The sequence below is a fragment of the Juglans regia genome, chromosome 2, assembly GCF_001411555.2.
Source record: "Juglans regia cultivar Chandler chromosome 2, Walnut 2.0, whole genome shotgun sequence".
NCBI classification, from domain to species: domain Eukaryota; kingdom Viridiplantae; phylum Streptophyta; class Magnoliopsida; order Fagales; family Juglandaceae; genus Juglans; species Juglans regia.
This window is the reverse complement of record NC_049902.1, coordinates 30,134,220-30,151,339: the sequence shown is the minus strand read 5'-3', so window position 1 is coordinate 30,151,339 and position 17,120 is coordinate 30,134,220. Positions and strand designations below refer to the sequence as shown.

Here is a 17,120-nt window from a genome sequence, read left to right as displayed (position 1 = left end):
TTAAAATTTAGAATTTATCTTTTAAATCAAATAATGTCATATCAATATTTTATTAAGTGTGTCATCTATACATGTTTATAACTTTTAAATTTCACACTTTTTATAATAATAATTTTATTATTATTTGTTTTTATTTACTTTTTCAACGACCACATTTTATAGATCTAACTTCATGTTTTGTATATTATTTAGCAATCATGCATGTTATTTAATTAGCATATTTTAAAAAATATACCTTTCCAACTGTCTTATATGAATGGTTCTTAATAATAGTATTGTCCACGTATAACCAAAAACTATAAATATTTCAATAAATATTCTGTATTGTTTGAGATGTAGATAGATAAAATAACATTTCCGAAGGTCATCGTGCATGTGAGACACCCATTCCAATGTAGAGTACATGTGTTAGGTAAGAAAATGGTTGAATAGGACAAACGACTCCTCTAACGTGAGTGCTCTAGCCATTACCTTCATCCCCCAATTAGATGAATGGGGTGGGTTTAGAAATTTAATTTAGAAACGATAAATATTATTTTTTATACTTTTTTCCAAAATGTTATCTTGAAAAAATGAACTTTTATAAAATAATGACTTTGAGTTGTAAAAAAGGTTGTATTGTTTAAAAAATTAATTTTTTTAAGAGAAATATTTTAGCTAAAAAAGATTTTATAAAAATTAAACTCACAAATTCACATGATTTGATGTGATATATTATATTATAAAATTATTTTTATTATAAAATAATCTAACATATTATACGAATTTTCATAATATTTTGATCTCTTTTATGAATTTCAATAGAATGCTAAATATATTAATTTTTATTTTCTTCTAAAACCATAGTATATTTTTACGCCGGTTATCTAATTTAATACTTTTGAGGGACAAGAATAAATTACTTGTCAATTTATAACAAAACGAAGTAAATCTTGAATCTTTTAGAGACTATATATGATAAATTATATTTGTAGTTCTAAGTGTGAAATTACATGTACAGTCCTATTGATGAATTGAAGATAAAAAGAAAAAAAATATCATTTAAAAAAATATTATTATAATTTTAAATTTTTTTAAATATAACTGTATAGATTTATATGAACAATCTCCAAATGGGGTCGGACAATATATAAACTAACTCTCTCTATATATATATCACCCATCAATATATATATATATATATATGTTATATTATTATTATTTGGAAGCATCAACCCCTAAACTATACTGCAGCTGTGCAGCATCTCGTGTACGTATTCTTTAATCACGTCACTTACTATGTAGTAATTTGAGATTGCAAGTCTGTCAATTGCTTATAAAACAAAGGATAAAATTTTATTCCAAAATTAAGTAACGCTACATATATTTTTAAGATGTATAAGTTATGTGTAATTTTTTTAAAAAAGTAAGGTTTATTATTAAAATATATATTATTTTTATATTGGTATCAGATTTATCTATATTTTTTAAAGAGACTACACGAAATTTATACATCCTAAAATTATAAATATTATTTCCTTAAAAATCTCAGATGAAGAAGAAAAATATATAGAGTATATATAATGTTTATTATTTGTTGCTTGTATGCATTTTTAAATAATATTTAATAAATAATTATATATATATATATATTTATTTTTTAAAAATATTTAAATTCAAACAATAATTTATAAATACTTGTTTTAAAACACAAAGCATTTTATTTTTTTTTTAATTTTTTTATTAAAAAAATAAACACAGAGCATTTTAAGGTGGTCATTAACCGTATCTTGCAAGCAAAAATCTACGAATTAAAACCAAAGAAAAAAAGAAAGGTTGCACCCTTATTCCTTCCTTATCTTGCAAGCAAAAAAAGAAAGGTTGCACCCTTAACTGTCTATGAACCGGGCGCGCAGACACACAGAGATATGCTACAGTGTGTCGACTCTCACAGTTTAGTAAGAGCTCTCCTTCCCCTCTGACTCGCATTGACCACAACACCCCCAGATGGGCAACTGCAGCAGTGGCTACACCTCTGCCTACACCACCCGGTCTGACGGTCCGGCCCATAACGGCGTCAAGATCCTCCCGCCGACGCCCAAACCCTCAGACTCTGAGACCCTGTCATCTGAAAGTCAAAGTCAAAGTCAAAGTCAAGCTCAGGCTCCCCAGGGCCGTGTCTTGGGCCGACCAATCGAAGACGTCCGGTCCACCTACACCTTCGGCCGTGAGCTCGGCCACGGCCGGTTTGGCGTCACCTATCTCGCCACCCACAAGCGGACCGGTGAGAAGTTAGCGTGCAAGTCTATCGCCACCCGCAAGCTCGTCAACCGCGACGATATCGAGGACGTCCGCCGTGAGGTCCAGATCATGCACCACCTAACCGGCCACCGCAACATCGTAGAGCTCAGGGGCGCCTACGAGGACCGCCATTCCGTCAATCTCGTCATGGAGCTCTGCGCCGGCGGTGAGCTCTTCGATCGGATTATCGCCAAGGGCCATTACTCCGAGCGCGCCGCCGCGGGTCTCTGCCGCCAGATCATGACGGTTTTGCACAACTGCCATTCCATGGGAGTGATGCATAGGGACCTGAAGCCGGAGAACTTCTTGTTCTTGAACAAAGATGAAGATTCTCCACTCAAGGCCACTGATTTCGGTCTCTCAGTGTTTTTCAAGCCAGGTATATGGATGTGGTTTTGTGGTAACCAAGCGTTTGAGTGGTGAGAAAATGTGGGTCGGAGCGCTTTTTTTGCTGGGTCGGAGCTTTACTGTCTATATACGTTCGTGTCAATGCAGGAGAAGTATTTAGAGATCTCGTCGGAAGCTCTTATTATGTCGCTCCTGAGGTGTTGCGCCGAACTTATGGAGCTGAAGCTGATATTTGGAGTGCTGGGGTGATTCTATACATTCTACTGAGCGGGGTCCCACCTTTCTGGGGAGGTATGGCCTTTGTCCGAAATAAGGAAAAACTAAAATCGCCCAAAACGACCATAGTTTTTATGCTCTCTCGGGGAGTTCAGCATGATGACAGATTTTTAGATTCCTTAACCATCTTGGGATATCAATAATTTGTATAGTAATCGGCGGTGGCTTACCAGTGTATCCTCTCTTCTCTTTCATACGCAGAAAACGAACAAGCTATCTTCGATGCTGTTCTTCGAGGACATATTGATTTCTCATCTGATCCTTGGCCTTCCATATCCAGTAGTGCCAAAGATCTTGTGAAGAAGATGCTACGGGAAGATCCTAAAGAACGGCTGTCAGCAGTTGAAGTCCTTAGTAAGTGTCAGTTATAAACAGATTATCTAGACACAATATATTGTCTTTGAGTGATTCTGGGCAGCAGCCCATAGCCGCAGCACACCGTGCTGCGGTTTTTTTTTTCCACTCAATCAGTGGAGTGTGCTGCGGCTGCTATAAACAGTAGGCTGCAAAGTATATTTTCTCATTGTGTTTTCTCAAATTCTACGACTGCAACAATGTCTGTATTCCCGATATAAAGTTTAGTAAAGCATTTGCCTAGCCAATAAGGAAAAAAAAGTGGAGACTAAAAAGGAAAAAAATATTCATGCATTTGTGTACTGGCTTCTTATTCTCTGTCTTTCTTACTTAAAGATAATGCATTTGTGTACTGGCTTCTTATTCTCTGTCTGTCTTACTTAAAGATATGCTATGAGTTTCTTGGCATTCTATAAATGCTTAAATGATGTTCAACAACTCCAAATGCGATGTAGATCATCCGTGGATGAGAGAAGATGGGGATGCATCTGATAAGCCTCTTGATATTGCTGTTTTAAGTAGAATGAAACAATTCAGGGCAATGAACAAGCTCAAAAAAGTTGCTCTAAAGGTGAGAACATCTTTTTTTTTTTTTTTTCTCTCTTTTATAGAGGTAATAATTGAGAAATATCTTTATCATGTCTTTATAGACATCAGTAACATGTTTCTATTTCATTTTTTTAAAAAAAATAGGAAAACTAGCAACTTCTAGAAATTAAGAGGAGTCTACAGAAGAAGGCTTTTTAAAACCATCCCCATAGAAAAATCCAGTTGTTCTCTCAACCCAAGAGAACCAACAAAATTTATGAAGAAAAATGCCCAAGGGCTCAAGCATCTATTTCCAGCCAATCTGAATGGAAGTGTTCCAGTCTTTCATCACTTGGCAGTTTCTCTGTATTCTTCAGGTAATTGCAGAAAATCTTTCTGAAGAAGAAATCATTGGCTTGAAGGAAATGTTCAAATCCATGGATACAGATAGCAGTGGAACGATAACTTTTGAAGAGTTGAAAGCTGGGCTTCCTAAACTGGGTACCAAGCTATCTGAGTCTGAAGTGAAGCAGTTGATGGAAGCGGTAATAACTCGGGTCTTTTATTATAAAAAATTATTTACCCTTGTCTGTACAGAATTTTGTGAAAATTCTGATGGCAGATGATTGTCATTATCGTAGAGCCTTAGCTAATATGACGTCGAAACTCTTGATTTTTGACCACTGCTCTGTATAGCATGCTCGGCTCATAGCTGATTAAGAACTGATTTTTCATAACACAGGTAAGAACTGATTTAAATAACATGGATAAGTATATTTTGTGGAATGGGTAAGTATATCTTCAAAGTTCGTTTCTTGATGACCATTGATACAAAGTTTTCTTTGTATAAGGATAGAGTGCCTGCGAGAGTAATAATTTTTTGCAATCCAGTGTGCATATATTTTGTTAAATCTGAGGGTTATTTTACATCTTGCTTATAGGTTCTAGTTGGATTATATCCAATTTCATTTGTCATTGCTCCTATTCTTGCAGCACCTTTGAGTTGAAATGAATCACTTACTTTTCTGGCTTTGGTTTTGCTTTATGACTAAACCATTGAAGCTTGCTTTATAGTTTTCCACAAGTGCTCCGTCTAGCTTTTCACAAAGAAGTTTGGGGCTCCATGGATTGTCTTGATACCCAGGTTTGCGTGCATAGTTAACAAAAGAAATGATGTATCATAGGCTCCACAGAGACATGGCAACTTGAAAAAGAGTGTAATAATTATGGTTCTATAATTTAAGTCAAAAACTTTAAATCTACAAGGTCATGGAACTCTCTACAATAATTCTTACATGTATATAAAATAAGCAGGTTCAAAATCACCAATGTAATTTAAAAAAGTTAAGCACAAGTGGCCACTAGAAGCAGAGAAGAATTTACTTAAATACTAGTACTCAAAACAGATTTTTGCATAAAGGTCATAACAGTTGCAACTTGCAAGGGTAATATGTATTTGTTTGAACCAAGAAATGCTTATTGATATCTAAAATCTTCTCTTTGGAAGAACCCTCAGTACTAGAATCAAGCTATTCAAACCATGTAGTATAAGAATGTAATAGCAAAAAGACTCATCATACCTCCTCTTCAACAATAATGGTCTTTTAGACAATAATGGATTTACCAATAACTCTGCCCACTCATCTGAGGCCAATTTCCATTGACCTTTCTCTGCAAAATAGAATCTTCTATTGCATCATTGCAGTCAATATACAATAGGAGCATTATGTAGAATAAGCAAATTAGCAAGAAAATAGTAGGTAACACAAAAGAGAAAAAAAAAGAACAAACATAAAGTTGCAAATGAACAAAGAAAGATATAAAGACCCCAACTCACAAGTATTCCCAAGTATGTGTAAAGTGAGATTAGAAGCCAATTGTTCCCATATCAAGCCAAATATGCCAAGTATTACACCAGGTGTGAAGCCAAAAAAATTAGTCTTCAGATACTAAGCGGCCCAAGACATAAGTGTTTGAAACATCATCATCAGTTAACTTTCTGACAAAACAAAAGATAGCTTAGACTCCAACATTGATGAAGCAAGTGCTATAATGGCTAAAATGGTTAAATCATGGATCCTTTGATTGTCAGCCCTAAAGTCATATAAAACATATTTAAACGAAAAGAGAGAGAACATTTAAAGAAAAAGAAAAAGAAAAAATGACCCATGAGACAAACCTAGAGGAAGGCAACAAGAACCCTCAGAACAGGGTAAGTTCAACGATCAGCTTGGGTTATGCCTACATGGGCTCTTCATCGAGTTGATGCCGAAGACCTTGCGAGAACAAGCAAGAAATGAAACTCATGTTCAAAGGGTCTCTTTGTGTTATCAACCTTGATTTGAAAGCCTCTCCTTGATTGAAAAGCTTGACTCCAAATTCTAGGCTTAGACGTGAATAATTTTTTTCTTAATATCGGTGTTGGTTAATGGTCGCAATTAATCTTCACTCCCCAAAACCACCAACTTAAATATTTACGAGGATTATAACTTGTCGAAAGACATCGTAAAAATATTTACTTCGATCTACCTTGTCACGATTAAAAAAGAGTGGTCAGTATTTATATTTAAATACTGTTCATAATACGGTGGGCATCTTTTACCCACAAACTCTTGCGGCAAGTTGATTTTCCCTTCCCAGGATATTAAAGATTCTACAGTTAAAATTTAAAACTTGCACTTACAAATTTAAGAGAGTTTTGCAGTGGAATTCATTAAACTAAAATACAAGTCCTTTTACAAAATAGGATTAAATATATTACATAAAAGACCTAGGCTTTTGTCACCTCTTCCTTGGGCCATGTCTGTCCTGACGCGTCGTCCTTATTTCATTTCCGGGTGGGGCACACATAAAAACAAAATGAGTCGAATACTCATTAAGCATTACTTAATACTGTAAAAATATACCAACATAAATTCCATTCATGGATTTCTCATTCATATACATATTTTATATAAAACATTTTATTTTCTTTAAAAACATTACAAGGTGGGGTTTTTCTTTTAAAAAGATTTTCATTCCTGGAAACATTTCCCACCTTGTACATTCCTTTATAAAAGTAAAGCATTGCATACATCCAATTATTCTTATCACTTTTCCTCTGGCCGGTACACACTGTTACGCCCCGTGTGTTGGGGTTAGCGGTTTTTTGGACCCGATTCCGCCCGTGGCTGCCGGTTGGGAATCCCTACCAGTACTACTTACCCGTATTGGGTGCTCCACCAGTACTACTTACCCGACATTGTAATCTGCACAATCCATTGGTACCATCATCCATTCATTTAGTCATGGCCGTTACGTAGCTTCATACATTAAAACATTCATTTCTTTTCAGTCATTTCCTTTCCTTTAATTCATTCCTTTCATTTTTATTCTTTTCATTCATCAGTCCATTTCATTTCATAAAACATCATTTCATAAAGCATAAAACCTCATCATTTCATTTCATGGAACATAAATACAGTACAACTACATATAACATCCATTCACATGCATACAACTATTATTTGGGTGCATAAAAAGGGGCTGCCAAAGAAGACCATTACATACATATACTTAAACATTAATACCTTAGCATAGATTCATAAAGTACTTTCATTCTAAGAAAACATTTCCTTTTCTTTCATTTCATAAAAGAACATTTTTCTCATAAAAACATTTTATTTCCTTTCCATAAATAAAACATTTCTCTTTCATTTCATATCTTTTAGAAAACTCTAGAAGAGTATAAACATAATACTTACCTGGATTCCATGCTATTTACGTTTCATGCAGTCCATTCATGTACGTGTCAGATGGAAACCTACATGCATACATAACTTTACGTCATTTCCTTTTTCATTTACATATGAAACTTAAACTTAGAACTTGCATAATAAAACTACTCCTAACTCTTAGTGCATTCTCTTCCACATGACCTTAACCTTCACTTGGTTCTTTACTTAAACTTCCTCCACTTAGACTAGTCATTATCCAAATAACCTCCATCATCTATTTACTTGCATACTTCTTCATAATGTTCCTAATTGTACAAACTTACACCTCTAGGTATTCATAATATCCAATTCATTTCACTTACACATGTCATAATCCAATCCTTGAAGCATAACCATTTTTATAAATCCTAAGTCTAAACTAGGAATCTAAAAGCCTAACTTCATTTTGTAACTAATAAAGTGAGCTCACATGCTTCACTTTAACCTTCAAACCATCACTCAACAAGTTTTACAAATTAGTCCCACTTAACCATTAGATCCCAACTACAATTACAATACCCATCCTCCACACAAACAATCCAATCCAACATCAACTCCATTCACTTCCCTCACCTACAAACATATTACACAATCCAAATCAAACATACATATACAATCCACCAACATACATGCGTCATACCCTTTTTATCACCTAAGGTCAACATATAATCCATTTAAGTATCCACTTGTTCTTACAAACATCATCCATACATAATACATTTAATATGTACAAATCTGTCCAATTCTTCCAAAAGTATCCTTATAAAATTCTATGCAACTTAATAGCATTCATACATTTCCACCATCTTACAAGTTACAACTATACATCATATATATCTCACACAACAAAATGCAAGAAAACCAATTCGAACACAATCCATTCATAACATAAACTCTTGCATACTTAACTCAACATACACCAACACAATTAAAATCATATAGCTTACTAAGCTTCATACGCACCCACAACTAGTCATACAACCCAAAGCAAAATATCACTTCAATATTTAGTACCACATTCATATCATTCTATTCCATCCTTCCATACACCCAACTCAAATTATAACACATATTAACATATTTTCTACACATGTACGTCAACCCAACAAAATTACAATATACAAAGATTAATAAGCTTCGTTCATAGCTCCACACAAACCCAACCTTCACAATTAAAAAATTCAACCAATAAACTTCTTAACAATACATACAACACATATACTCAATCCAAAGTCCAACTAACTCCACCTAGAACAACCAACACAATCCCCATAATTCAAAATCTCCATACTTCACTTACTACTTCATTTCAATCCTAACCACACCCTACTTTTTCTCATTCTATCACAACCAATACAGTCAATATATATAATTTTAGATCTACCTATATTCAAACACAACACCAGCAACATCCATACAAACTACTTAACATAATACTCTTTGAGGCATAGAGATAGAATTTATACCACAACGTGAGGGGCCGAGCAGCGAGGGAAGTGTGTGGCAAAAGTGGGTTGGCTCACGGCTGAAGTGGTCCGAGGTGGGCTGAGCAGTGGTGACTGTAGGTTTGGGCATGGGGCTTATGGCTTGCGGCTATGGGGCTTTGTGGTGTAGGTATGATGGAGGCTCAACCCTTACTGGTGGTCATGGTATGAGGGCTTTTGTTATGGATAGGTTGCCATGGATGGCGGCTGGGCTTGCCGTGCATGGTGGACAAAGAGGGTTTTTGGTCTAGGCACAGAGGAGTTGGGTCGTCGACTAGTAAAGGGCTGGGTGGCTCAGCATGGATAAAAGTGTGAGAGGGAGGTGGAGGGGCAGCTGACCCACGTTGCCGCGCCGTGGAGGATGGCGGTGGTTGTGCCCAAATCCAGAGAGGAGTAGAGAGAGAGAGATACTCGGGTGAGGGAAGGCTGTGAAGGATGAGGGGTGGTTGCGGCGAGACTCGTGGGACTACTCACAGTGGCGGTGCGCGGCATCGTTGGGTGGTCTATTGAAAGAGAGTGATGAAGAGAGGGAGTGGGATTCGGGGAGGAGGGAGGGAGATCTAAGGGATGAGGGTGAGGCTACAATGGATGAGGGGCTAGTCGCTAGCGAAGGCATGAGGGTGGACGTCTGAGGTTATGCCGTCAGCGGCAACAGTGGCTGGTGTGCAGTGAGGCGAGGGAGAAGAGAGTCACTGGGAGGGGGGGGGGGGTTAGGGTTTTAAGGCAATTAATCTAGGCCCTACATCTTGGGGTTCCTAACCTAGATCCAACGGTGAAGATTAAACACTTAGAAATAGGAGAAAAGACAAAGAAAATAGAAAGGAAAGGGAATGAGACTAAACGTAAAAATACAACTTGGTTGTATTGATAAAAAAAATAATTCTTTTCATCATAAAATAATATGATGAGTTTTTTCATAAATATTTCTTAAGAGAAATAAAAACATCTAAATAAATAGAATTTTTAATATAAAATAAAATAATGAATATTAAATAATACTCTTAAAGAACTAAAATCATTTAAACTTGATGGTATGCCTTTCGAGACTATTGACAAGCTAAGCTCTACATGGTTGGAGAGGCCATTCGAGTTGGAGGAGGTTTTTCAGGTGATTCGTGGGATGGCCAAGGATAAAGCCCCTGGTCCGGATGGGTTTTCGATGACTTTTTATCTTGATTGTTGGGAGGTAGTGGGTGGTGATATTATGCAGGTTTTTCAGGAACTATACACTTTTGGGGAATCCGAAAAAAACATTAATGTGTCTTTTATTGCTCTTATCCCTAAGAAAGTTGGTGCGGTGGATGTGAAGGACTTTCAGCCTATTAGTCTTATAAATGGAGTTTATAAGATCATCTCAAAGGTGCTCGCTAATCGCATGAACACAGTTATGAGTAGCATTATTTCTAAATCTCAAAATACTTTGGGAGACAAATTTTGGATTCGGTATTGATAGCTAATGAATGCTTGGATTGTAGAATCAAGGAGGGCTTACCTGGACTCTTGTGCAAGTTAGACATGGAGAAGGCTTATGACCATGTTAATTGGGACTTTTTGTGTTATTTACTTGGGAGGTGCGGCTTTGGGGATAGATAGATTACATGGATTAGGCATTCCATATCTATGGCTCGATTCTCGGTTTTGGTAAATGGAGTACCAGAAGGATTTTTTAACAGCTCCAGGGGCCTCCGGCAAGGGGACCAACTCTCCCCCTTTGCTTTTTGTGGTTGTTATGGAAGCACTGAGTCAAATGTTGTGTGCGGCGTTGAATGGAGGCTTTCTTGCTGGATTTTCTGTGGGTGGGGTTTCCATATCTCATCTTTTATTTGCTAATGACAAACTATTGTTTTGTGAGCCGCACATTGATAATTTGCAGTATTTGAGGGCTGTACTACTTTGTTTCAAAGCGGTGTCAGGCTTGAAGGTAAACCTATCAAAGTTTGAAATGGTTCTCGTAGGTAGTGTACATAATATCCAAGGTTTGGCGAACATTTTGGGTTGCAAGGTTGCCTCGCTGCCCTTGAAATATCTGGACTTACCGTTAGGGGCTGCTTTCAAGACAAAAACCATCTGGGATGGTGTGTTAGAAAGAATTGAAAGACGATTGGCTGGGTGGAAATTGATATAATTGTCCAAAGGTGGTCATTTGACTCTTATCAAGAGCACTCTTTCTAATCTCCCTACTTATTTCTTATCCCTTTTTCCATTACCGGCAAGTGTGGCCTCTTGTATGATCTTTTGCAACCTTCTGTGGGGTGGGATGGGGGAGGAAATGAAGTTCCATCTTGCGAGTTGGGATAAAGTTTGCTTACCCATTCAATGTGGTGGGTTGGGGGTGTGTAACATGAGGGCTTTCAATAAAGCACTATTGGGGAAATAGTTGTGGAGATACCATAAGGAAGTGGAGGGTTTATGGCGAGAAGTCATAGATGCTAAATATGGTAGGGGTTCTAAGGAAGCTAGGAGGGGGAACACATGGGGTGGGACTGTGGAAAAATATTAGAGCAGGATGGGATAAATTCTCCCAAGTATTTTAGATTTGCAATTGGAAGAGGTGATAGAGTTTTCTTTTGGCACAATGCTTGGTGTGGTGAATGGGTCCTAAAGCAGGTGTTTCCCATCCTTGATCAGATTTCCAGCGACAAAGAGGCTGTCGTGGCTGACTTGGTGGTAATTTATGATGGTGCTGTCCATTGGGATGTAAGCTTCTCGAGAGCTGTTCATGATTGGGAGCTGGATATGCTTGCTGTATTTTTTGACTCGCTATATGCAATAGCGATGGGCAGTGAGTTGGAGGATAATCTGATCTGGATTTTGAATGGCAATAACAAATTTTCGGTGCGCTCTTTCTACAAGGCCCTCTTGGGAGTTTCTAATGATCATAACTTTCCTTGGAAGGCCATTTGGCAATGTAAAGTACTGTCTAAGATCGTTTTCTTTGTATGGACTGCATCTCTTGGGCGGATCCTCACGTCGGATAATTTGAGAAGACGTGGTCTTACTTATCATAGTAGATTGGTGCTTCTTGTGCAAGTGTGATGGGGAATCAGTGGATCATCTTGTGTTACATTGTGAGGTGGCAAGGTGTTTATGGAATGAGATCCTTAATAGGACAGGGGTGACTTGGGTTATGCCCAGAACAGTTAGAGATATTCTGGGGTGCTGGACAGGAATTAGGTGGAATTCACGTATAGCTGCTGTGTGGAGAATGATTCCTCATTGCATTATGTGGTGCTTGTGGCTAGAGAGAAATAAGAGGTGCTTTGAAGACATGAAACATTCTTTGGAGGAGCTGAAGCGATTCTTTTACAATACTTTATTTTCTTGGGCTTTGGCCATTATTTGTAATACGGATGCTTTCCATGACCTGCTTGTATATCTCACTAGTACCTAGATGTAATTAGGTTTCATGATCTGTTTGTATACTCCTGGGTACTTTGTTTCTATTCTTATTTCAATAAAACTTACTTTTACCTATTAAAAAAAATATTTAAATAAAATGATTTTCTAAACCTATATTATTTTCGGGATTCCAAAATATAAAGATGCTTACTTGAAAATTAGGCTTGGTTCAATAATACTAAAAATTACCCCATTTAAAATAATTTTGAACATTTAAAATATTTCGAGGATTTTAAAGTACTCGGCTCACTTTAAAAATCATATGCTAAATTTAAAACACAAATTCGAGATTTAAACGTAAAGTCAAGACTCGTGACCAATCGAGAGGAAAATGAGCAGTTGGTCACATGTATCCCTCAATTGTGACGATTTCCAAACCTATAAACAGGAAATGGAAATAGATATTGATATTTGTTCTATTTTCATAGCTGTTTTGTTCTTTTCTTTTGTCTTCATTATTATAGTAGACACAGGTGCTCATTTTGATGAATGGGTTTCTGGCTCTAATAATATAACATACTTTTGTGCATTTTCAGGCTGATGTTGATGGAAATGGGACTATTGATTACATTGAGTTTATAACAGCTACCATGCACATGAATAGAATGGAAAGAGAGGACCACTTATACAAAGCTTTTGAATATTTTGACAAGGACAAGAGCGGGTAGTCACCCTTTGTTTCTTATCTGTAATTATTATTTGGTATTTTATCTTGGTTCATGTTTTTTTCTTCCCATTTTAGGTACATTACAATGGAGGAGTTGGAGCATGCCTTTAAGAAGTATAATATGGGAGATGAAAAAACAATTAAAGAGATCATTGCAGAAGTTGACACAGACAACGTATGTTTCTTCATTCTCCCTTCTTCATCGATCTTTTCCAAGTACTAGTACATGCACATGAGTGAAAATAAAGATATGGCCGAACATTGCCGAAGCAAAGTCATATACCTCAATCTTGATGTATTTATCTTTTATTTAGTAATGTATTATTTTGCTCATAAAATAAGTCTCATACCTCAATCCCGGCATGTAATCTTTGCTTTTAATTTTAGTCCAGAATACACATGAATGGTCACATTAATCATTATTCTTGTTTGATAAATAATGCATGAAAGGATATTCACAAACTTTGAAGCACAAGAAGGTTAGTTTCTCTTTTTTCAAAAACAAGATTTCTGACTCTCCAGACCCATTTCATTTCATAACAGCACACCATTTGTCAGCACACTCCATTCTTGACTATGTATTCTGTCCCAACAAAACATAGAAGTCCATATTTCTTGGTGACTGATTCTTCACGAATCCCAAATTGTTTCACAGGATGGAAGGATTAACTATGATGAGTTTGTTACCATGATGAGGAAAGGCAATCCAGATTTGATCACAAACCGACGGCGCAAATGAGGTCAGCACAATTAGCATATTTCAGTTGTTCAACCACTAGCGGCGTTTGTTAATCTCAATATGGGTGGAGTTCATATCCCTATCATGTGTTCAATCTCAATATAGCTACCTCAGATTACAAGACAGTCCTTGCTGTCTGAACATTGTTGTGGATTGTCCGTCTGCTCTTTACCGGAAGAAATGGGCAAAGATTGCCTTCACTCTGGGAATGATTTCACTGTTCAATTTAGCCGGTTTGCTTGACTGGTTAGATGCCGGAATGTGTCAGCAAATTACATGAATTCCAGAACCCGTGTGCCCATGAGGAAAAGGAAAAGATGGAAATAAAGGAATGCCAATGCCGTTTCCATTCTTGTTTCTGTATTCTTGACCATGTTTTATGTAAAATCTGAATTGTTTGTTGATGTCAAGTGATCCACCAATCTGGAACGAATATAAACTCATAAAGTGGTTATTTGGTTTGGCATTGTGATTTCCTGAGGAGTGCGATTCCTGGACCTTGTTTTGTGCATTTATATAAGAGCATATCCTTCAGTTCTCAGTAGCTCTTGGCACTTGCTAAGAAACTAATGATTATCACCTTCAAATCAGGTGGTGTTTCTTCTTCAAATTAATATAAGAGAGAGAAAAAAAAGTAACCAGAAGATCATAATTCGTTATGAATCGCCGCTAAAGGGGATTCCCTTTAGTGTCTTTTGTTACTTTTTTTTGTATTTGATTTTTTATTTAGTTATTATTAGTAAAATTATATATATTTTTAATTTTTTCTTAATGATTAAGGATATTAAAAAACTACTTAAAAGAAAATGATAAAAAAAATAAAAAAACTTCAAATACACTATAAGTAGTAAATGGGTAGTAATCCAATCACTATCCTTATAGCAGAAAAAAAAAAAAAGTAAATATAATTAGTTAAAATTGCATATTTCAGCAATTGATTTTCTCGGGAGTTCAAGGCTAGAGTAGTAAATAAATAAGAGTACTATTTGATAAATCGTTGGTGATCGGCTCGGCGAAGCTCGAAATCAAACTTGATTTGTTTATAAAATGAGTTGCTCGTGAATGCAAAATTATGATTTATTATTAAAAGATACAACTTGTATAAGTAGCGGAGGAACCAACAATTTTTTTCACCATGCGATTTATTTATGTAAAATATAAAAAGATTAAGAATTTCATAAAAACATAATTATGTATAAAATTAGATCTCGATAATTTGTTATATACACAGAAATAAAATTCTAAAAACACAGCTTTATATATATTTAAGATTTTTGACGATAATATTTTATGGAATAATATTCTTAATTTCATTATTATTTTTGTAATGAAATATCTGAATTTATTTTTTTAATAAAAACTATCAAGTGATTTTTTAGAATGTCATCTTTTATTTTAATATATAAGTTAATTTATCAAGTTTTATATAAAATCTAGATGTTTTCGTGACACGTTGGCCCCTAAGCACAAGGTGGGTCTGCCACTGTGTATAAGATTGGATTGAAATTATATAAACTTGAGTAACTTGTTATTTTTTTAATATTCTCTCTATATTTTGTTAAAATGAAGTAATGAATTTTAATTTTGAATTTGCTCGAATATTAAACGAGCTATTTGTCAATATAATAAGCTCGAATGACCTTGTACTTGAATAAGATTTGATCATTCACTACTCACTCAAACTCGATCCATTTACATCCTATTTAATGCTAATAGAAAAATTAAAATTTTTGGTTCGGTTGTTTAGATTAAAACACGGGTTCATTCCAACCAATTGTATATCCTTTTCCTTGGTGTCCATCGTCAATTCGGCTCTGACAATATTATGTGGTCAGTCATTTTCGTAAAAAATAATTATTTCCAATCAAAATGAATATGTTTTTTTTTGTTAAAAATAGAGTTCAAGTCCCTACAACTACCACACCAGCTCTATGATAATTCAAATATTACAGATCATGTAAAGGACCAAGTCAAAGATAAGATATAAGAAATGAGAAGATAATAACATGTAGTTTTCTATTTGTATTTTGAATTCCTTTATTTACAGTTTCTATTTATTGTATCTTATCACAAACTCTTGTATAGTACTCTTATAAATATGAACTAATCGTATGGTATGGATCATCTCCCATACTATTTCACTCAAATTCCTTTCATGGTACCAGAACCCCTAGCTCACGCTAATCATTTACCTATGGCTTCCCAATCTTCCTCCAACTCCACTACATGTCCTACATTTTCAATACCCAATTGTTCTCAACCCATTTCCCTTAAACTTGATAGTCAAAATTATCTCTTTTGGCTCTCTTAGTTTCTTCCTATATTGCGGGCTAACGATCTCATGGGCATCGTTGACGGCTCTAAGCCGTGCCCTCCCAAATTCTTACCTGAGGATCAAGATAAGGCCATCATTAATCCTACTTACATCCTATGGAACAAAAATGATCAATGCATCCTTAGCTGGATTAATGTCACTTTGTCTAAAAGTGTGTTATCCACTGTCTATGGACTTAACACCTCCAAGTAAGTGTGGACTGCTTTGGCAAACTATTTTGCATCACAATCACAATCTTGAGTTGCACATTTGAAGAGGCAACTCCAAAATCTCCACCAAGGGTCGAAGACATGTTTTGAGTACTTACAATCTGCCAAAGCTTGGGCTGACCAGTTAGCTGCTATTGGCAAGCCTATTGAGGATGAAGACTTGATTTCTTTCATAGTGAGTGGCTTAAACCATTATTTCAATGCATTCATAACTTCTTTATCATTTGCCACTTGTGAGAATCCCTTAACTTTCAATGATTTCCAAGATGAATTACTAAGTCATGAGATGCTTTTAAACCAACAATCTATTGTCATAGATACCACTGCCATTGCACTTATTGCCCAAAAACCAAGCACTCATCCCTTTCAACAGAACTCCAAACACAGACCACCAATCCTATGAAGTTCTCCTTTAGGCCTCAAAATCCCAAGCATTCTGCTTCTGGACAAAATGTTCCTAAATAGACCCCTACATCCTCCAACTCAACTCCTAAAGTTCCTTGTCAAATATGTAGAAGAACTAACCACCAAGCCCTCGATTACTTTCATCAAATGGATTACTCCTACCAAGGTAGACATCCACTTCCTTAATTGGCTGCTATGGTGGCTCAAACAAATGCTATTTATGATGATCAATGGTTTGCGGATAATGGGGCCAATGCCCATATTACAAAGGAGCTTGAAAATCTGACCATACAACAACCATTTCAGCCTGATGATACAGTTGCAGTTGGTAATGGGGATGA

The 17,120-nt window shown here is 36.0% G+C and overlaps 1 protein-coding gene across 2 annotated transcripts; it reads left to right on the top strand.

Moving 5' to 3' along the window:
- Positions 1–1,805: 1,805 nt before the first annotated feature.
- Positions 1,806–14,372, top strand: LOC109003497 (calcium-dependent protein kinase 1-like). Of its 2 annotated transcripts, none has more exons than XM_018981647.2 (9): positions 1,806–2,659; positions 2,776–2,919; positions 3,106–3,258; positions 3,714–3,829; positions 4,164–4,331; positions 12,961–13,088; positions 13,167–13,266; positions 13,747–13,831; positions 13,945–14,372. In XM_018981647.2, exons 1-8 carry the CDS (start codon positions 1,987–1,989, stop codon positions 13,828–13,830), a joined length of 1,566 nt encoding a protein of 521 aa, XP_018837192.1. In that variant the 5' UTR covers positions 1,806–1,986; the 3' UTR covers position 13,831; positions 13,945–14,372. The 2 variants fall into 2 exon arrangements, with proteins under 2 accessions (XP_018837192.1, XP_018837191.1); XM_018981646.2 differs by having other exon boundaries at positions 13,936–14,372.
- Positions 14,373–17,120: the final 2,748 nt, after the last annotated feature.

Coding starts and splice junctions, on each gene's coding strand:
- LOC109003497 (XM_018981647.2), top strand. CDS start 1,987: ATGGGCAACTGCAGCAGTGGCTACACCTCTGCCTACACCACCCGGTCT. Junction 2,660..2,775: donor CTCAGTGTTTTTCAAGCCAG/GTATATGGATGT, acceptor GTGTCAATGCAG/GAGAAGTATTTAGAGATCTC. Junction 13,089..13,166: donor TTTGACAAGGACAAGAGCGG/GTAGTCACCCTT, acceptor TTCCCATTTTAG/GTACATTACAATGGAGGAGT.